Source organism: Triticum dicoccoides, chromosome 3B (assembly GCF_002162155.2).
Source record: "Triticum dicoccoides isolate Atlit2015 ecotype Zavitan chromosome 3B, WEW_v2.0, whole genome shotgun sequence".
NCBI lineage: Eukaryota > Viridiplantae > Streptophyta > Magnoliopsida > Poales > Poaceae > Triticum > Triticum dicoccoides.
In genome coordinates, this window is record NC_041385.1 from 623463266 (window position 1) to 623485454 (window position 22189).

General features: G+C 43.7%; 1 protein-coding gene across 1 annotated transcript; it reads right to left on the minus strand.

Annotated features, from left to right (window-relative positions):
- Positions 1-7239: 7239 nt before the first annotated feature.
- Positions 7240-21103, minus strand: LOC119279723 (ankyrin repeat-containing protein At5g02620-like). Its single transcript, XM_037560871.1, has 4 exons — positions 20732-21103; positions 8686-8969; positions 8414-8628; positions 7240-8335 (listed from the first exon to the last, which is right to left on the minus strand). Exons 1-4 carry the CDS (start codon positions 21101-21103, stop codon positions 7251-7253), a joined length of 1956 nt encoding a protein of 651 aa, XP_037416768.1. The 3' UTR covers positions 7240-7250.
- Positions 21104-22189: the final 1086 nt, after the last annotated feature.

Below are 22189 nucleotides of genomic sequence, written 5' to 3' on the forward strand. Positions count from 1 at the left end.
GGTCTTTGACGAATGACGATGGACATGGCCTTGTTGTAGGGCATCATGTCCTTGAGGAACTTGCGCTTGATCCAATTGTCATCCGTGTCCTTGCTCCCATGATCTCGGAGTGAGACCGCGAGTTTGGTCACTCTTCGAAAGAGCTCACGAGGTTCTTCATCTTCTTTCATTGGAAACTCATCAGCTTCATCTTGCACCACTTCATAGTTGGAGCATTGAATGCTAGCACTTCCTTGATAGAGAGACACAACACAATGCCATGCGTCTTTAGCCACGGCATGAGGTCGAAGATGAGGGAGATCTTCGGGAAGGATTGCATCTTGGATGATTAAGAGAGCACTCTCATTGAATTGATTATCCACGGCTTCTCGAGGGGTGAAGTTGCTTGGGTCATGTGGATAGAAACCTTCTTCAATGATTCTCCAAAGATTAGTATTCACATGTTTTAAATGACGCTTGAAACGATAAATCCAAGAGTCAAAATCCTCATTTTTCACAATCTTAGGAGGAGGACCGGCATGATTTAAATGAGTAGAGGGAATCGGTCCACCATAAGTTGGAGGTTCCACATGGGCAAAGATGCCGGAGCCATTTCTACCACTCGTAGAAGGACCCTTTTCACTGTTAGCTTCCCCCTTGTCGGAGGTAGCATCCGTCACCTTGTTAGTGGGATCACCCACTTTCATCGGCGAGGTGGACAGTTTAAGTCCTTCTAGAAATTTAGTAAACATGCTTTCAACCTCGGTCGTCATGGAGTTTTTCAATGTGTCTAAAGCCACATTGAATTCCTCACGGGAGACCAAGGTTCCCCCATCGGCCGTAGATGAGATAGGATTCACACCGGAGTGCTCCTCCGCACCGTCGTTGGTGTCAACCATACTCTTTGGACGGCAAAGTCCTTAATAAAGAGACGAGGCTCTGATACCAATTGAAAGGATCGATATAGTTGACTAGAGGGGGGTGAATAGGCAACTAACAATCTTTAATCTTTTCTTTACCAATTTAAACTTTGCAACAAAATAGGTTGTCTAGATATGCAACTACGTGAGCAACATATATGATGCAATAACAACTAGCACATAAGCAAGCAACGGATACAACACAAGTAAGCTTGCTAAAGTAAAGGCACGAAATAACCAAGAGTGGAGCCGGTGGAGACGAGGATGTGTTACCGAAGTTCCTTCCTTTTAAGGGGAAGTACGTCTCCGTTAAAGCCGTGTGGAGGCACAAAGCTCCCCAAGAAGCCACTAGGGCCACCGTAATCTCCTCACGCCCTCACACAATGCGAGATGTCATGATTCCACTATTGGTGCCCTTGAAGGCGGCGACCGAACCTTTAAAAACTAGGTTGGGGCAATCTCCACAACTTAATTGGAGGCTCCCAACGACACCACGAAGCTTCACCACAATGGACTATGGCTCCAAGGTGACCTCAACCGTCTAGGGTGCTCAAACACCCAAGAGTAACAAGATCCGCTAGGGATTAGTGGGGGGAATCGAATATCTCTTGGTGGAAGTGTAGATCGGGGCCTTGTCACCCAATCTCGAGCAAATCAACAAGTTTGATTGGCTAGGGAGAGAGATCGGCCGAAAATGGAGCTTGGAGCAACAATGGAGCTTAGGGATGGAAGAGGTGGTCAACTAGAGGTAGGAGACGCACCTTTTATAGTGAAGGACAACATCCAACCGTTATCCACTTAGACCAGCCTGCGACATGCGGTACTACCGCTCCAGGAGCGCGGTACTACCGCAAGGCCACGCGGTACTATCGTGGAAGACCACGGTAATACCGCGGCAGCTGCAGAGACTACAACACAAGCAGTACTACCGCCAGCGCGGTACTACCGCTCCCACCTGTGGTACTACCGCGAGGCAGGTAAGTCCTAGTCTGGAAACGGCATGGATGAATAAAAATACATCCGTGCCTACTTCCGTGGTCAAAGAGACGATGCAAATGTCCGCCATGGTACTACTGTGCACAAGGCGCGGTACTACCGTGTGGGTGCGGATGTAAAAAATTACATCCGCCCCTACTACCGTGAAGCTACGGTACTAGGCCAGGGAACCATGGTACTACCGCTCGGGCGGGGAGCGGTACTACCATGGGCGCCAGCGGTACTACCGCCCTCGGCGTGCGGTACTACTGTTTTGGCGCGGATGTAAAAAATTACATCCGCGCCTACTACCGCGAGGCAGCGGTACTTAGCCAAAGAGCCACTGTACTACGACTCCGAAGGAGCGGTACTACCGTGGGCTCCCGCAATACTACCGCGCATGGGCACGATACTACCGCAAGTGCCTGCGGTACTACCGCTCCAGGGAGCAGTACTACCGCAAGCTCAGCAACAATAGACAGACACTCACATAGAGGATAAACGGGGAATGCTCCAAAGTGCACGGGAAAGGAGGAGACAAGGAAGGAAACGTGTACGTGATGATTCCACCTGAACCTTTCAGACGCGGAGCCCCTCTTAATAGTACGACTCTCCTACGACTCAAATCCACCAAAAAGAAACATAGAAAAACGCCATCTTCAATAGTCTTCGAGGGGCACCGAACCGTCTTGTGCCTAGCGATGAAGCAACTGAGAAACTCAAGGCACACAATTAGTTCGCAAAAGCATTGTCATCAATCACCAAAACACTTAGGGATAAATATGCCCTTACACCTGTATTTACAAGAAAGTCAGTGGGATCTCTATAGTGTTTCTAATATTATATGTGGATGACATATTGTTGATTGGAAATGATATGGAATTTCCGGATAGCATAAAAGGATACTTGAATAAGAGTTTTTCAATGAAAGACCTCGGTGAAGCTGCTTACATATTGGGCATCAAGATCTATAGAGATAGATCAAGACGCTTAATCGGACTTTCACAAAGCACATACCTTGATAAAGTTTTGAAGAAGTTCAAAATGGATCAGTCAAAGAAAGGGTTCTTGCCTGTGTTACAAGGTGTGAAGTTGAGTCAGACTCAATGCCTGAGCACTAAAGAAGATAGAGAGAAAATGAAAGTCATTCCCTATGCTTCAGCCATAGGTTCTATCATGTATGCAATGCTATGTACTAGACCTCATGTGTGCCTTGCTATAAGTATGGAAGGGAGGTACCAAAGTAATCCCGGAGTGGAGGACTGGACAGCGGTCAAGAACATCCTGAAATACCTGAAAAGTACTAAGGATATGTTTCTTGTTTATGGAGGTCACAAAGAGCTCGTCGTACACGGATACGTCGATGCAAGCTTTGACACTGATCTGAATGACTCTAAGTCGCAATTCGTATATGTATTTTTATTGAATGGTGGAGTTGTCAGTTGATGTAGTTCCAAGCAAAGCATCGTGGCGGGGTCTACATGTGAAGCGGAGTACGTAGCTGCTTTGGAAGCAGCAAATGAAGGAGTCTGGATGAAGGAGTTCATATCCGATCTAGGTGTCATACCTAGTGCATCGGGTCCAATGAAAATCTTTTGTGACAATACTGGTGCAATTGCCTTGGCGAAGGAATCCAGATTTCACAAAAGAACCAAGCACATCAAGAGACGCTTCAATTCCATCCGTCATAAAGTGTCGGAGGGGGACATAGATATTTGCAAGATGGATACAGATCTGAATGTTGCAGACCCGTCGACTAAGTCTCTTCCACGAGCAAAACATGATCAACACCAAGACTCCATGGGTGTTAGAATCATTACTTTGTTATCTAGATTATTGACTCTAGTGCAAGTGGGAGACTGAAGGAAATATTCCCTAGAGGCAATAATAAAGTTATTATTTATTTCCTTATTTCATGATAAATGTTTATTATTCATGCTAGAATTGTATTAACCAGAAACTTAGTACATGTGTGAATACATAGACAAAATATAGTGTCCCTAGTATGCTCTACTTGACTAGCTCATTAATCAAAGATGGTTATGTTTCCTAACCATAGACATGTGTTTTCATTTGATGAACGGGATCACATCATTAGGAGAATGATGTGATAGACATGACCCATCTGTCAGCTTAGCATTATTATCGTTATAGTTTCATTGCTACTGCTTTCTTCATGACTTAGATATGTTCCTCGGACTATGAGATTATGCAACTCCCGAATACCGGAGGAACACCTTGTGTGCTATCAAATGTCACAACGTAAATGGGTGATTTTAAAGATGCTCTACAGGCGTCTCTGAAGGTGTTTGTGGGGTTGGCATAGATCAAGATTAGGATTTGTCACTCCGTGTTTCGGAGAGGTATCTCTGGGCCCTCTCGGTAATGTTCATCACTATAAGCCTTACAAGAAATGTGACTAATGAGTTAGTTGTAGGATGAAGCATTACGGAATGAGTAAATAGACTTGCCAGTAACGAGATTGAACTAGGTATGATGATACTAACGATCGAATCTCGGGCAAGTAGCATACCGATGACAAAGGGAACAACGTATGTTGTTATGCGGTTTGACCGATAAAGATCTTCGTCGAATATGTAGGAGCCAATATGAGCATCCAGGTTCTGCTATTGGTTATTTATCGGAGATGTGTCTCGATCATGTCTACATAGTTCTCGAATCCGTAGGGTCCGCACGCTTAACGTTCGATGACGATTTGTATTATGAGTTATGTGCTTTGATGACCGAAGTTTGTTCGGAGTCCCGGATGAGGACGTGACGAGGAGTCTCGAAATGGTCGAGACATAAAGATTGATATATTGGAAGGCTATATTCGGACATCGGAAAGGTTCCAGAGAAGTTCGGGTATTTTTCGGAGTACCGGGAGGTTACCGGACCCCCCCCCCCCCCCGGGGGGGGGGTTGTTGGGCCTTAATGGGCTTTAGGGGAAAGGAGAGAAGGGCCTCAAGGGGTGGCCCCCCCATGGGCTGGTCCGAATTAGACTAGGAGGGGGCGACGCCCCCCTCCTTCCTTCTCCCCTCTTCCCCCTTCCCTCCTTCTCCTAGTTGGAATAGGAAGGGGGGGGCGAATCCTACTTAGACCGGGAGTCCAAGTAGGACTCCCCCCCTTGGCGCGCCCCCTTTAGGGACGACCTCCTCCTCCTCCCTCCTTTATATACGGGGGCAGGGGGCACCCTAGGACACACCAAGTTTTGCCTTAGCCGTGTGCGGTGCCCCCTCCATAGTTACACACCTCGATCATATCGCCGTAGTGCTTTGGCGAAGCCCTACACCGGTAACATCATCATCACCGTCGCCACGCCGTCGTGCTGATGGAACTCACCCTCGTCCTCAACTGGATCAAGAGTACGAGGTGTGTACGTTCGGTACTTGGATCGGTTGGATCGCGAAGATGTTCGACTACATCAACCGCGTTACTAAACGCTTCCGCTTTTGGTCTACGAGGGTACGTGAACAAACTCACACCTCTCGTTGCTATGCATCTTGCGTGATCGTAGGAAAATTTTGAAATTACTACGTTCCCCAACAGTCGGTTCAACCGAGCCAACAGATTCTATAATAGAACGTAGCAGCAAGGGACAATCCAGCCATACAAACAGCTTGCATGACATGCAATTCTCGGGTGAGGGAAGGGGGGAAGCTCTAGGATGGCTTCGCTCACTAAAAGGTAAGAACCCAAAATGATACTAATATTGGTTAGCTAGTTAGGTTAGTAGATGCTAATTTCACTGAAAGATCTTATTTCTTCAAATTTCCTTTCTTTTAGGGTTAAAAAACTTCTCCCTACTCCAATAAGGTTTACTCAGATGTTTACTGCTCTAAAATTTAGGGGATCGGCTAGAGATGCCCTTATCCCCATGGCACTCTCTCCTCTCTTTCAAGCTCCTCCAATAGCGGTCTCCACTTTCTTCGAAGCATACGATGGGGGGAGATAGGCGGATGACCGCCATGGTCCACGCGCTCCATCCTCAGGGAAATCTAGGCGAGTCGGGGTGCAGGGTGTTGCATCGCACGCCGTTGCTACATGAATGAGTGGCTCGTTTCTGCAATGGTCGCGGTGTTACAAATGGCGGTATTGTTGTGGCAATTTGCTACATTGCTTCGGTAGGAGTCCGGTGCCACGAGTTCACTAGGATTGCCACATAGTTGGTATTGCGGAAACATAGTTGGTGTTGTTGTTGCAGGCGTAGCATCGTCGGTGACAAAGCCGGCTGACGCCGTTGCAAACTGTTCGCCAGAGATGTTGCAAGGGGCTTGCTGGAAGGGGCTGCAACAAGTGTCGTTCTCCAAGTGGGCTCAGTGGAGATGCAAGGGGTCCTGCGACATAAAGGAGATGAAGCAAACAGACACCCGCCGTTAGATGCTTTGAAAGATCAAGCGACTACAAGAGGGTGGATCGGGATAGCTCGCCGGCGACTAATTTCTCCCACAAAATCAGCGGGCAGGTGCGTAGCACTGGCATTTTTATAAAATAAAAACATCCAGCGACTTTTTTTCTTCCTTCCAAAAAGTTGTTTTTATTAGGTCGTAGTGTAGGATCATAAAATACAAAACATATGAAACATATAAAAGGCTTTTGCATTATTAAGATGCACACCACTAACATCAACTAACACACATGATAACAAAATAAAATAAAATAAGCATCCACGCTAGGAAAGTCGTAGACTCGTAGTAGACCAGAACCATATCGAAGGCGGGGAAGGTGGGAGGATTGTAAATTATGCCGCCATCCATCTGCGATAAAGCATCCGTAGTCACCTGCTCCAATGACGACACACCAGCGTAAAACAGCGGACAATGTTCTAGTCATTGTAGAGTAGACAACTAACGAAGTCAGGGTACACAAGTAATAGGTAGATAAGAGTATCTACAATCAAACTTGCAAATCCACTCCCCTAAATGTCCGTGGACGCGCCGGGCTTGTACCTGGGCTGTTCGTTTTAAGCCCCTGCTTGTCCGTGCATCCAACCATGCTCCTCAGCTTTACATCGAATCAGTAGTAAAACACTCTACTCTACCTGAAATATTAGTGGGATTTGTCACGGGCTCCCGGCTTTGCGTTAGGTTTATCGACTCCAAATTGCTCAAGACTCCAAATTCGAAATCGCATTTCAGAGCTGGGGGCACAAGGCGCAGGAGCTCGCAGCCAGCTCATCAGGGTTCAAGTCTCGGCTTGAGCGTTTAGTGCTCATGAAGTTTTTTTTATAACAAATGCGAACAGGCTAGTCTAGCGCGGGTTGGTCTCATTTTTTTGGTAGTTCACGCTTCAATGTATTTTCTCATAGAAAAATCCACACATGTACTATAGTATACTCATATGTCACTGTGTAGCTCGAGCATCAAAATGCTGCACTTACATTGGGACGTACAACGCCTCTTTCCCAAGGATGAGGAACACCACGGCGGGAGTGCTGACTCCGATGGCGATCACAACGTACGCAGGCCACCTCGCCGTGGGTGCAACGGTGATGTAGACGGCGGTCATGAGCGAGACGACCATGGCGAGGCAGGCGAGGATGGTGAGCCTGTGGCCCCACATGAGCTGATCGAGCTTGAACTTGACGGGGTCCCGCCACGCCCAGATGAAACAGAAGACGACGACGATGGAGCTGCACATGGCGACAGTGTTCGAGATGACGAAGATCTTGAACGCCGCCTTGTGGCCGTGGAGGGCCGTGCCGTCGGTCTGGCTGTACCCCCCTGGCATGGTGAAAGTGGCGGCAAAGCTAACGGTGGCGATCAGCGTGGCCACCAGCGTGTAGGTCCCGACGCTGAGCTCGTAGTACTCGTCGTGGCCAGCCCTCCGGCTGCGCAGCGACTGGTAAGTGGCGATCGGAGGCAGCTGCTCCTTCTTGCACCTGGAGGCCTCGTGCTTCTTGAGCGTCTTCCACAGGTACATCTCGTAGGTGTCCATCTCCTCCGTGGCGGCGCGCTTCTCGATGAGGCTGCGCGCGGACTGGCCTTCCCGGTTGAGGACGCAGGGGTTGACGCGGCGGTCCTTGAGCAGGAGCAGCGCCGACTGGATGCGCGACAGGGAGGCGGCGAGGTGCAGCGGCGTGTTGCCGGCGCGGTCGACGCGATTGACGATCTCCTCGGGGCGGACGTGCTTGAGCAGGCGCTTGAGGGCGTCCACCTTGCCGCTGGTGATGGCGACGTGGAAGGCGTTCCTGCCGTTGCTGTCCACCATCTCCGCCACGTCGGGGCACTGCTTGAGCAGCTCCACCATGGCCTCCGTCGAGCCGTAGTAGGCAGCCACGTGCAGCGGCGACTGCAGGTCACGGTTGCGCTTGTAGGCCAGGTCCACCTTCCGGTTGAGCAGCAGCTTCACCACGCGGGCGTTGTTCTTCTGCGCCGCGTAGTGCAGCGCGTTGTTCTCGCTCGAGTCCGTCAGCCCGATCTGGTCCGGCGGCGTCGCGTCAAGCAAGATCTCCACCACGCCTGCTTGCATCGCCACCAGTTGTAATCACACGATGCAGGACATGACAACGAAAAGAAGGTGACGGGCAGGTCACTTACATGCGTGGCCGCCGAGGACGGCCTGATGCAGGGCGGTGCCGCTGACGGAGTCGGAGGGGACGAACTTCTCGTGGACCCAGGGCTGGCTGACGATCTTGGCCACGACGTCGGCGAGGCCCTCCCGTGCGGCGATGTGCAGCGGCGTCTGCTGCTTCACGTTGAGCGCGTGGCCGCGGCCGGGCTCGGCATCCAGCAGCTTGAGCGCGACGGCGCTCCTGCCGTGCTACACCGCCTCGTGCAGCGGGGTGTCGCCGACCTTGTTGGCCATGAACAGTGGCCCCTGCGCGGTGCCAGGGGAGCTCCGGGAAGATTCCCCGGCCTTTCCATTCTGTGCGGCGGGGGAGTGGTGCGGATGCTCCGCAGGCCATGCGCTGGCTCGGCCGATGAGCAGGTCCGCCACGTCCACCTTCCCCGCCCTGGCCGCCAGGTGCAGCGGCGTGTCGCCGTCAGCGTTCTTGCTGACGAGCAGCTTGTCGTCCACATCAAGGGCCGCCTCGGCAAAGCCGGCGTGGCCGAGCTCGGCGGCGATGTGCAGCGCGGTGTTCTGCTGGGGCGTCTTGGAACCAAGGAGCCGGGGTTCTCGGCCACCAGCTTCTTCAGGCTTCGCACGCTTCCCTGCACCGCCGCCTTGTGCAAGGCTGGGTCCATCCTATTCCTACCTACAGTGGCTTCTTCTACCCTTCTACCCGCCGCCGCCTTGTGCAAGGCTGGGGTTCTCTACCTCGATCGTGGAGACAGAGAGCGACTGAGCTGATTGATCATGTGGATGAAGAAGCTATAAGAGACGTTGCAGCTGGATTCCTTGCCTCCTCCCTGATTTTCGAATTGATTTTTCAACTTGTGCTGCGGTTACGTGTGAGTTGTGGGTGCTTTGCTTGGCAAACCAACGTTGGTATATGCCTCTGATGAATCACCTTAGCACGAGGAAGACAAATACAGAGGAGACTTCAGCGTTTTGGCTGCCACCTACAGGCAGCCTACGAGCATATGGTTAAACTTGTCTAGTTCAATATAGAAACTTTACCAAGACAGGTAAAATAAGAATAACATTAACAGAAATTTCATGGGGGAAAATCATAATATTGTACATCCTATGTAGTGTCAAAATGGTCTTACATTTTAGAACGGAGGGAGTAACTTTTAAAAGTAAACTGACATATTCATATCGAAAATTATTGACAAAGTTTACTATGAAAATATGTGGTACATGTGCCCTGCTTCTCCCTGAATCAGTTCTCCAGTCTCCTCTTACCTGCGGCGATCATTATGGAGCAAGGAACTGCGCAACCACATACAGTATATTCACTGGAGCTAGATCCATTCCTCGAATACCGTCTTATTTGGGATCTTAAAGGATTACTTGATGATTTTCACTCCGGAACACTAGATATTTTTAGACTGAATTATGGCATTATTACATTAGTACCAAAGGTTAAAGATGCTAGACAAATACAGAAATTCAGACCAATTTGCCTGCTTAATGTAAGTTTCAAGATTATAACTAAGGTACTAATGAATAGACTCAGCAAGGTCATTAGGACAATTATCTCTCCAAATCAGACAACATTCATAAAAGGGAGATATATCATGGAGGGGGTTGTGGTGCTACATGAAGCTTTAAATACAATACATAAAAAGAAACAAAGTGCTTTGCTTTTCAAGGTGGACTTTGAAAAAGCATATGACAAGATCAAATGGACTTTATAAGATGATGAAACTTAAAAACTTTCCTGATCAATGGTGTGACCTGGCGATGCACACCATGGTGGGGGGACATGTTGGAGTAAAAGTAAATGACATTATTGGACCATATTTTAAAACCTTCAAAGGGCTGAGACAGGGGGATTCCTTGTCACCCCTATTATTTGACATTGCTGCTGATGCTTTGGCCATAATCTTGAATAAAGCTATGCAGGAAGGGTTTGTGAAAGGGGTGATATCATAATTTGATAATTGTGAAGTGAACATGCTGCAATATGCAGATGACACAATTTTTTTACTACAAGATGATGAAGAAAGTGCAAAAAACTTGAAATTCATTTTAACAGCTTTTGAACAAATGTCTGGGCTGACTATTAATATTCATAAGAGTGAAATATTTTATTTGGAGAGGCTAAAAAAATATGATATATACCAAGAGATATTTACCTGTGAGGTGGGGAAGATACCTATTAATTACCTAGGACTGCCAGTGGCTGATGTTAGACTGGGAAATATATTCTGGAAGGGAACTACAGAAAAAATTGAGAAAACATGTGCATGTTGGCAAGGCAGATTGTTGAATATGGTTGGGAGAGTGACTTTGGTACAAGCTTGCCTTACCAATATCCCCCTTTTCATGATGTCATTTTATCCCTTACCTGTTGGGGTCAGGAAAAAAGCAGATTTCTTCAGAGCCACACTTGTGTGGCAAGAAGATGAAAATAAGAAACAATACCACTTGGTCAATTGGAAACATGTTGTTTACCAAAAGAACAAGGAGGTCTTGGGATTATTAATTTAGATGTTATGAATAAATCACTACTGGCCAAATGGTTATGGAAATTGGAAACTGAATCAGGAACTTGGGTGAATATTTTGAAAAGCAAATATATTCAAAATAAGTGCTTGTCTGGTATAGAAAAAACCCTGGAGACTCCCAGTTTTGGAGCAGCCTAATGGGGGTTAAAAAATTATTTCCAACATGTTAATAAAAAACTGGGAGATGGGAATGAGACTAGATTTTGGGAGGATTGGTGGGTTGGATCTAAACCTCTGAAGGATCTATATCCTAGACTATACAACATTAGCTTTGACCACAACATTTCTGTGGTAGATGCTATAAATAGAGGATGGCAGGGTTTTAGCTTTAGAAGAACATTGAGTGAAGATACAATAGAACTTTTGAATTGTCTAAAAGCAAGATGTGAAGATGTGAGGATGCCTGGGGGAAAAGATCAACCCCTTTGGATGCTTACTAAAAACAGAAAATTCTTGGTTAAATCTTTATATTCCTTCCTGATAAATGATGGTGTGGGATTTCCACACAAATTCCTATGGAAAATAAAAATTCCAGCCAAGATCAAAATGTTTTTTTGGTTGGTTACTAGAAGAAGCATTTTGACCAAAGATAATCTGATCAAGAAAGGATGAAAAGGAGGAAAAGAGTGTGTATATTGTGGAAAAGAAGAAAACATAGATCATCTTTTCTTTGAATGTTCGGCGGCAAAACTGGTCTGGAGTTTGATCAAATGTGCTCTGGATCTTAGAACTATTCCTGGTAACTCGAATGAATTTTTTGGGAGATGGTTGAAAACTTTTAAAAAACCTGAGAAAAAGTTAGTCTTGGTAGGAAGTGCTGCTATATTCTGGGCTCTCTCGAAATGCAGAAATGATATTATCTTCAGATCTAAAAAAAATCTATGATCCAATGACATTCATTAGGCTTATGTGCAATTGGACTGTTGATTGGTCGGTTTTGCAGATAAAAAAAGCCGGAACAAAAACTACTGCAGCTGGAAGCAAAACTAATCGAATAGGTGGCAAGTGAGATATATCGGGCGGTGCAGGGATGGAGGCTTGGAGTTCGGCGGCTGGGAGGATAACCCCAGCTATCAAGAATAACTTGTGTTTTCCTTCTCTGTTTACACTTTGTTGTCTTGAACTTGTGGGAGATCATATGAACTGGTGTAAGCGATGCATGCCTTTTGTATTCCCCAACGGCTAGTAGTCTTTAGCTTAGTTTAATCTGATGATACTTCAAACCCGATGGCAGAACGGGAGTCCTCTGGTTTGTGTTCGATTTGATTTCGTTAATGAAATCGGAGGGAAACCTCTTTCGTTCAAAAAAGAATACCGTCTTATTCTTTGTTGCAATTGTCACACGGCAGGAGGCCAGGAATCAAAGACAACGTAGATGGCTGAACCAAAGTATGGTACAAAATATCAGCTAGGATAAAGTGAGCTTTTGTGTAACATTGGCAACTACTCCCTCCATTCCTTAATATAAGTCTTTTTAAAGATTCTAATGTGGACTACATACGAAGCAAAATGTATGAATTTACACTCTAAAATATGTCTATATACATCTGTATGTAGTTTTTATTGAAATTTCTAAAAAGACTTACATTACGAATGGAAGGAGCACATAAAAGTGCAAATTAACTCGGAAACGAGCAGACCTGCATAGATAAAGGTATTGTGATTGACAGCAAGATGTGGAACTTTCAATTGGTTTTGTCTATGTGATACAGATAAATGGATGTGGGTGCTCTAGACATGATCGTCTAAGACGACCTCTTCCACATTTTTCCCAAATTGAGAATCTGATAATCTGTTGCCAATGAGCTCCCATAACTCGAACTCACTAGGAAACCTCTGCTCAGATAATTTTGAAAGGTTATGTATATTTTTCATCCTTCAACTCTTTCGAAAGGATAACAATGGTCCCCCGACTCTAAAACTAGCAAAACTTAATCCCCAACTTTTAAAACCGGATAAATTTAGTCCCTCAACTTTCAAAACCAGATAAGTTTAGTCCCCCGACAGAACACCGAAGTGCAGACTAGCTGCTGGATTGATTCTAGCCGCCGGCAAAACACGCAGGTAGACGTGAACATACGTATTGATTCGGCCTGCCGGAGATGCAAGCAAAACACAACGAACATGCTGATCCGATCTCGCCCTGAATACACACGCACTAGATGTGTTGCTCCCTGGACTTGCACCTTACACGCCGCTGCATACGATCGGATGCATGGCCAACGCCGTCAGTGGAGGTGCCCGCGGAGGGCTTGTCCGAGCTCGCCGCCTTGAGCTCCTCCTCCTGCTCAGGCTTCCTGTCCAGAAGGTCAGCTGCGTCGCACCGGGCGCAGGCTGCAGCTCGACGGCCCGTGCAACCAATGAAAAAAAAATAGCGCGCTACAGAAAAAAGCGTGGACCTTAAAAATATGATATTAGCGTGCTATAACGCGCTATAGCGTGCTATTAGCGAGGCATTGTACATTGATTTATTTAGCGAGACAATTTTCTATATGCTATAACATGCTATTAGCGGCGTTATATCGCGCTATTTTTTCGGTGCGTGCAATAGGGAGGCCAAGTCACTCGTCTGCGAACGCCACGCCCTAGTTCGCCGAGCTCCGCTGGCCGCTCGAGCGCTTCATCTCTGCCGCAAGACCGTCATGGACGGCACTGTCCAGCTTCTCATCCGAACCCGCCGCGCCTGGGAGTACTGGGGACCCTTGGTGACATGCACTGTGTTTTGAAAAAAAAATGACATGGACTGTGACATGGCAATCAAACCTAGGTGACGTGTCAAGTTTTTGGTCAAAATCGTGTCCACGTCAGATGGAAACCACTCGAAGTGGTATGAGGGACTAAACTAATCCGGTTTGAAAATTTGAGGGACTAAGTTTTGCCGGTTTTTGAATTCGGAGACTATTTCTATACTTTCGAAAGAGTTTAGGGATAAAAAAAATATTTCTCCCATTTTGAAAAGACCTGAAGATGTGGAAAGTAGTTCACTAGGATTAGCATAATGAATCCAAGTGGACTATATGGATATCAGCGCTGGAGAACAAGGCAAGACGCCAAACACATTAAGGCCCTATTTGTTTGGGCTTTTACTTCTACTTTTGTAGCTTTTCCACTTTGACCAAAAAGCCATAAAAACTCCTAAATAGGTGTTTTTGGAGCTTTTATGGCTTTTGGAGCCAAATATTATTATATTGATTCATCAAAATCTATAAAAGCTTCAAAAGCACCTATTTAGGAGCTTTTATATGGTTTTGGTCAAAGTGAAAAAGATGCAAAATAGAAGTAAAATCTTAAACAAACAGGGCCTACCAAGAAAGATTGTACATTCATATTCAGGGAACAACTAACATTCCAGACCACTTTTAGGAAGTACGAGCAATCACTTATTACAGACCAGATCTAGATGATCCTACTACTTAGTTCATTATCAGCATGGTGTAGTAGCAACAACCCAGCAACATAATATGATTGCTTGATTCTACCACCACACACAGTAATGCACAATGAATTGCACAAATTTCACAATGTAGAGCAATGAATTGCTAGAAAGGGTGCATCATTGACATACAAGTTGTCTACTACAGTAAACTTCAAAGGCGTCAGAAGTTTGAAGAAGAGGCGCCAGAAGTTTGAAGAAGAGACTAGGCAAAATTACCAAACACCCAGACTGATGCCACAGAGGTGGTACCATTCCAAATCTAGGGAAAATCTGATCACCGGCCATTAATGTTCCTATTGCTCCAACTTGAACAAAAGGCACCATTTTGCTGAGCACACATTTTGGGAAAGGTGGAGGGTAGTTTTCCAAGACGACATGAATCCCAGGAAATGAGGTTTCCAGCATGCGCTTAAGGTCATCACATTTCCCCTGCAGAATTTAATTTGAAATTATACCATAGTCTGCAGTATAACAAAGATCACAAGAAAATTGACAAATAATTAATAAAGCATGCTAGAAAAATAAAGTATGATGATAAAGGAATTACATAGAAATCATAAATGAAATTATAAAGACTTTACTCTGGAGGATTTTAATTAATTCATGTGGATAAGAACCATTTGCTCCAACATAAACAGAAACAACTGTTTTTTTTTTTGAACAAAAGAGGGGGTTTCCCTCCGATTTCATTAAAGAAATCATCGCACGAGACCAAGTTTAGGTTTCAGTATTCAACACGCATCAAAGAAAAGATCCAAACTACAGATAGCTACTACTACTACTACCAGGGTGACACTAGTTAAAACTCGAATGACCATATTATTTATGCCAGATGCGGCAGATAGGGGGGGGGGACGCATCCCCAAATCAAAGACAAGCAGCTACCAAAAGAACAAAAGCAGAGAGACTCCAGCTTCATCCTCCCAGTCGCAGAACCCCGGGCCTCCATCCTCGCGACAACCTGTAGATTTCATTTGCTACTCGCTCGACTTGCTTTGCGCCCAACATCAGTAGATTTCGCTCTGGGTTTTTTATCTGCAAAATGGACTAATCCACAATCCAGTTGCACATTAGTCTCACGAAGGTCACTGGATCGTTAATTTTCTTATCACGAAAGATAATGTCATTCTGCATTTCCAAATGGACTAGAACAAGGCAAGAGTCCCAACTAAAATTAGTTTTCTCTCCGATTTCCTGAAAGTTCTAACCCATATCCCCAGGCACTCATCTCACCTTTCAGGGTTGTTTTCTGATTAAATGAACACTTTACCAAGCTCCAAAGAAGCCTGGTAGCAGAACACATAGAAAACAGATGATCGATGTTTTCATCATGCCCACAATATACACATCTCTGTCTCCCTTGCCATCCTTTCTTGATTAGATTGTCCTTAGTTAAAACGCTTTTTCTAGCAATGAGCCAAAAGAAAATTTTAATTTTTGCTAGTGTTTTGATCTTCTAGAGAAATTTATGAGGAAAACCCACATCAGCCTTAACCAAGAAGAGATATAGAGATTTGATAGAAAAATGTCTATCTACCGTCAGCATCTAGTGGGGCTGATTTTTTCCATCAGACATTCTCACATCCTCGCATCTCAGTTTCAAACTATTCCATAGGGGGATTTTATCCCCAGTTAGATTTCTTCTGAAAGTAAATCCATCCCATCCCCTAGTAATGGCTTCAGCCACCGAGATATCATGGTTCAAGTTAATATTATATAGACTGGGATAGGCCTCCTTCAGGGGTTTGGACTGTACCCATCAATCTTCCCAAAATCTAGTGTTTTTGACATCTCCTAGTTTTTTGTTAACATGTTGGTAATATATATCTTTTACTTGCATAAGACTCCTCTGGAATTGAGAATCTCGAGGCTTCTTTTTGAGCCCAGAAATACATTTTCCTTTTACATATTTGTTAAGTAGAATATTTATCCACATCCCTTCTTCTGTTTCCAGTTTCCACGACCATTTTGCCAAAAGGGCTTTATTCATTAATTCTAGATTTAGAATTCCCAGTTCTCCCAAACTTTTTGGAAGACAACAAGTTTTCCAATTTACTAAGTGGTATTTTTCTTGTCCTCATTTTCTTGCCACACTAATTTGGCTCTGAAAAAATCAGCTTTCTTTCTAACACCTACTGGCGGGGGTAAAATGATATCATGTAAATTGGTATGTTGGACAGGCAGGATTGCGCCAAAGTTACTCTCCATGCCATATTCAACATTCTCTCTTGCCAGCAAGCACATCTCTTTTCTATTTTCTCAGTAACAACTTTCTAGAATTTATTTCCCAATCTTATGTCAGATACAGGTAATCCCAGATATTTAAATTGGATTTCCCCTTTTTGCAAGTGAAGATTTCTTAATACACATCACTTTTGTTCCTAGCCTCCCCAAACAAGAAAACCTCACTTTTATGAAAGTTAATAGTAAGGTCGGACATTTGTTGAAAAGCAGTAAGAATGAATTTTAAATTTCTACCACTCTGTTCATCATCCCGCATTAGGAAGATGGTGTTGTCTGCATATTGCAGCATGTTCACCCCATTATTCCCAAACTCAGCTAAAACTCCTTTGACATATCCAACTAGTTTGGCTTTATCTAAAATATTGGCTAGAGCATCTGCAGCTAAATCAAACAAAAGAGGGGAAATGGCATCACCCTGCCTCAGCCCCTTGTGAGTTTTGAAATAACATTGTATTCTATCATTCACTTTAATCCCAACATGTCCTCCTATCATAGTGTGCATGAATAATTCACACCACTTGTCAGGGTATTGTTTCGGTTTCAACATTTTATACACAAATGGCCATTTTATTTATCATATGCTTTCTCAAAGTCTACTTTAAACAGAACAACACTCTGCTTTTTATGATGAATGGTGTTTAATGCTTCATCTAATACTACAATCCCCTCCATTATATATCTACCTTTTATAAAGGCAGTTAGGTAGGGGAGATTATAGGCTTGATGACTGCGCTCAACCTGTTCATCAGCACTTTAGTGATGATTTTAAAAATAATGTTGAGTAGGCAAATAGGCCTGAATTTTTGAATTTTTTTTTGCATGAGAGACTTTTGGCACCAGAGTGATGATCCCATAATTAAGTCTAGAAATATATATTTTTCTAGCATGGAAATCATTTAGCAACTTCATTAAATCCCACTTAACCAAGTCCCAAAAATGTTGATAAAAATCTATAGGAAGCCCATCAGGGCCAGGGCTTTTATTTTTTTTCCATCCCAAATACAACTGAATGTAATTCTTCCATCGTAAATGGTTTAATCAATGAGTTAGCCTGAGCTTTGGTGATCCCATGGGCACCTTGGATGTTCAGATTGATAGTAGAAGGATTAGGCTGACCAAATAATTTTTTATAAAAACCAGTGATATATTTGATCAAATTTTCTTCTCCTTCAATCAACCCCTCATGCTGATTTAGTGATAGGATTCTATTTTTCCTCCTACCATTTGCCTTAGCATTATAATATTTAGTATTACAATCTACATCATCAATCTCCCTATCCTTGTATCTTTGCAACCACTTCATTTATTATTGTTTACACAATCTGTGTAGCTGAGCTCTGAGTTCTTTCTGTTCATTTATGTCATGAGCAGAAAGCCCCATTCTCTCCGCATTTTTATCAATGGAATCAAGTTTATTCAGAATCTCTTTTTTAGCTTCCTATACCAAGCATCAGAAATTAAATCCACCCCTCACCCTTTGTCTAAACACCCTCATCCTCATCTGCCACTGTTCAATAGTGAGTAGTGGGAAAAACCAAATTCTATGAACAAATTCCCTAAAACCCTCTCTCATCATCCAAGAACTTTCAAATCTAAAGATAGGAGGGACGGAGACTTTTTCCCCAATATCCAGGATCAAAGGAGTATGGTCAGGTAACTCTTTGTCTCTCTCTAGGGCATACACTTCTGTCAGGGGGTAGTGATCTTCCCAATCTTGGTACATCAAAATCCTATCAAGTTTCTCAAAAGTAGGGTCCTCATGGTTGTTGGACCAATAAATTTTTTGCAATTCAGAGGAAGTTCCCTTAATCCTGCTTGTTCAATAATGGCATTAGAAACAAAACTCCAGTGATCCTATCCATTGGATTTGTTTTTCTCCTCATTTTTTCTAATTATATTAAAATCTCCCCTGTTAGGCATGGGACAAAAGCATTATCCTGATATATTGCGGACATTTCGCCGGCACTCTGGGCATCCCCATATACAATGATAAGGTACCATTCAAATTTACTCTTTTTGTCTAAAAACAGAGTTCTAAAAAAATACACACCAATTTCCACATTAAGAATGTCAAAAGTATCATTATTGATGCCCCCTAAGATGCCTCCAGATTCACCTCTAGGTTGAACCCAATTCCAATAGAAACTTCTTCCCCCACATAGACTATGTAGTTCATTTTTTGTAAAATCATTCTTAATGGTCTCTTGAAGACCTATAAGTTCCACTTTCTTGTTGCAAATGGTCTCTCTAATAAAGGTCTTTTTAATATCAGGACCTATCCCCCTCACATTCCAAATCATGCCTATCATGTTTTTCCTTTTTTTACGCATTCTTTTCCCCCAAATATAAATAGCTGGCTTCACACTAGTGATACTAGGTGAGCCAATCCTACTTTTTTTCCACACGCAAAGATGTTTCTCAAATGGGAATAATAATGCATTTCCAATTCAGCATCTGAGTGATCATCCTCAGGGCATAAATCTCTAATAGAAGCATCACCCGTATCAATAAGGGTCATCTCATTTTGTACTGGTTCCTCTTTTCTCTGAACAAGATGAGTATGATAAACAATACTTTCTACTTTACTCCATTTTCAATAATATCTAAATTTTGACTAATCATATCAATAGAACATCCTAGGTCTATACCAATTTGGTCAACCATGAAAAAGAGGGGTGTATCATTATCATCAAAAATAGGGATCTTACCATCATTATCTTTCTCTATAACCCTCTGTTTAGCAAGTTCTTCTATTTTAGCATCTTGTTTGTCAACTAATCTACCACATCTTACCAGATTGTCCTTGATATGTCTCCAACATATCTATAATTTTTTATTGTTCCATGCTATTATATTATTCATCTTGGATGTTTTATATGCATTATTATGATATCTTATATCATTTTTGGGGACTAACCTATTAACCTAGTGCCCAGTGCCACCTGTTGTTTTTTCCTTGTTTATGCCTTTACAGAAAATCAATACCAAATGGAGTCCAAATGGAAGAAACTTTTTGATAATTTTCTTTGATAACAAGACACCCACGAAGCTTTGTTAGGAGGCCAGAAGGTCCACGACATGGCCACAAGCTCGGAGGGCGCGCCCTAGGGGGGCGCCCCCAAGCTTGTGGGCCCCTCGTGGTACTTCCAACCCTAATTTTTCTTCTATAAATATCCAAATATTCCTCGAAGACTAGAGGGCATACAAAAAAAATACTTTTTCTCCGCCGCAAGCTCCTGTTCTCGTGAGATCCCATCTTGGGGCCTTTTTTGGTACTCCATCGAAGGGGGATTCGATCACGGAGGGCTTCTACATCAACCTTGCTACCCTTCCGATGATATGTGAGTAGTTTACAACAAACCTATAGGTCATTAGCTAGTAGCTAGATGGCTTCTTCTCTCTCTTTGATCTTCAATACAATGTTCTCCTCGATGTTCTTGGAGATCTATCTTTTTTAGATATATTCGATGTAATCTTTTGCGGTGCGTTTGTTGAGATCCGATGAATTGTGGGTTTATGTCCAGATTATCTATGAATATTATTTGAGTCTTCTCTTAACTCTTTTATGCATGATTTATATACTTATTTACTTTTATCTTATTTTGCACTTTTACTCATCTTTTATATCTATCACTATCATATCTCATCCTTGCAAGCAACCTTGAAGGGATCGACAACCCCTTTTTCGCGTTGGGTGCAAGTATTTGTTTGTTTGTGTAGGTGCTATCATTGGAGACTTGTGTGTTCCTCCTACTGGATTGATACTTGGTTCTTAACTGAGGGAAATACTTATCTCTACTTTGCTGCATCACCTTTTCCTCTTCAAGGGAAAAACCAACGCAAGCTCAAGAAGTAGCAGTCCTCCACAATGTTGTCTACTCCTTTCTCACATCCTCTTTCTCCAGGCTTCTGCCCCGTTCTAGTTCCAAAAGAGTCAATAGATTCCTGACTAGCACCATAGTCCATAGGTTCCACAAACATATTATTTTCCTCGGTTTTGTTATCTTCTTCGAAGTTTTTCAGCTCATTGTCATTGTTTCCTCTGTCTCTTTCTATATTTCTCCCCACATCCCAATTTTATCAACACACCTAGCAATCATGGCTTGTTATTTATGTACCAGTTCCATCAGTTGTTTCCTATCCTTCTCCAATTCCAAGATTCTTTTTACTTCTTGATCTTTGAGAGCCAAGTGTCTTGCTTTTTCTTGTTCTATCTCCTGCATCTTCATCTTGACCATCTCCAAATCTGCTTCCACTTTTTTCCTAGCATATTTTTCCTTGTCTTGTTCTTGCCGAGTAGAAAGGATAGCTTCACTTCTTTTTTTAATTTCCTCATATTGACTCAAACTCAAGCTCCCCAGGGATATTGTGTCTCTGTTGTATCCTTCTGTGTTAGTGGAGCTCTTTTGTCTTTTCCTCACCTCATCACCAACACAGTCCATACCTGTCTCCTCCAGGTGTTGTCTTTTGAGCTCACCATATGAACCCATCTCCACAACCTTTTCCAGAGCTGGCATAATTCTGTATATATTCAGATCTTTGTCAGTAATCTCAATGTGGCTTGGTATTTTTCTCAAAATCTCTTACCCCCCCTTAGCTCTCACTCTCTCGTGTGTGATGGTATCCATATCAATCTCCAACACAGGCCCTAAAGAAGTTGCAACCTCACATCCCAAAAAAGTGCCTAAAGCATTTAGGTACTTTCCCAAAGGTGACCCAAGTTGTATGCAGTTTCCATACTGCCTGAGACTCAAAGGCCTAGTTCTTGACATTCACCACAGCTCCTGTTCCTAGAAGAGTGAAATCATCACATTTGTTTAATTCCATCAATCTTCCTTTATTTGGAAATCTGGTCAGAAAGGTATTACTCCCTTGTTTCTTACATATCCACTACCAGTTCAATTGAACATGTAATTGAATCCCTCCATCAGTTGAGTCTCATTTAACATCCCAGACTTGACTGTCACTAAGGCCATTGGGTTGGGGGTTCTCAATATCCATGGTATCTTTAGAACTCTGAACTAGCAACACCCCGAGCCCTCTTTGCAGTATATCCTATAAATTTGGGTACATGTTTCATCTGCCTCGGCCATGTGCAATCATGAGTGATGTGATTTCTTTTCCCACAAATTGCATAGTGATCAAGCATGCAGTCTTTTGTAGCATGTCTAGTATCTTTGCATTTGTTGCACATCATCCTAGTTTCCTCCCATGACCATCCTGCTTCCCTCCTTTGTCTGTCCAAATTTTCCACTTTCTCTTTCCTGGTTTCCATCTATCCTAATCCCATCTCCCTCGGATACTGCCATATGATTGTTTTTCTAGGTCATTTTTGTATTTTTGTCCTTGTAAATAATTGTTTACTCCCCTGGACATATCTTTCATCATATTATGTTGTAGCACAATGGATCCTCCTTGCAAAATCACATTTCCTCCCCCCAACAAGGGATTTCCTTGGGTGAGTTGGGTCAAAAGAGCGGATAGCAATTGTTGCTGCTGAAAAAACCCACTACTTCCTGAAGGGCTGACACTATCTTTAGCCCCCTCACTCATCAATGGTGAATGTAGAGTGATCA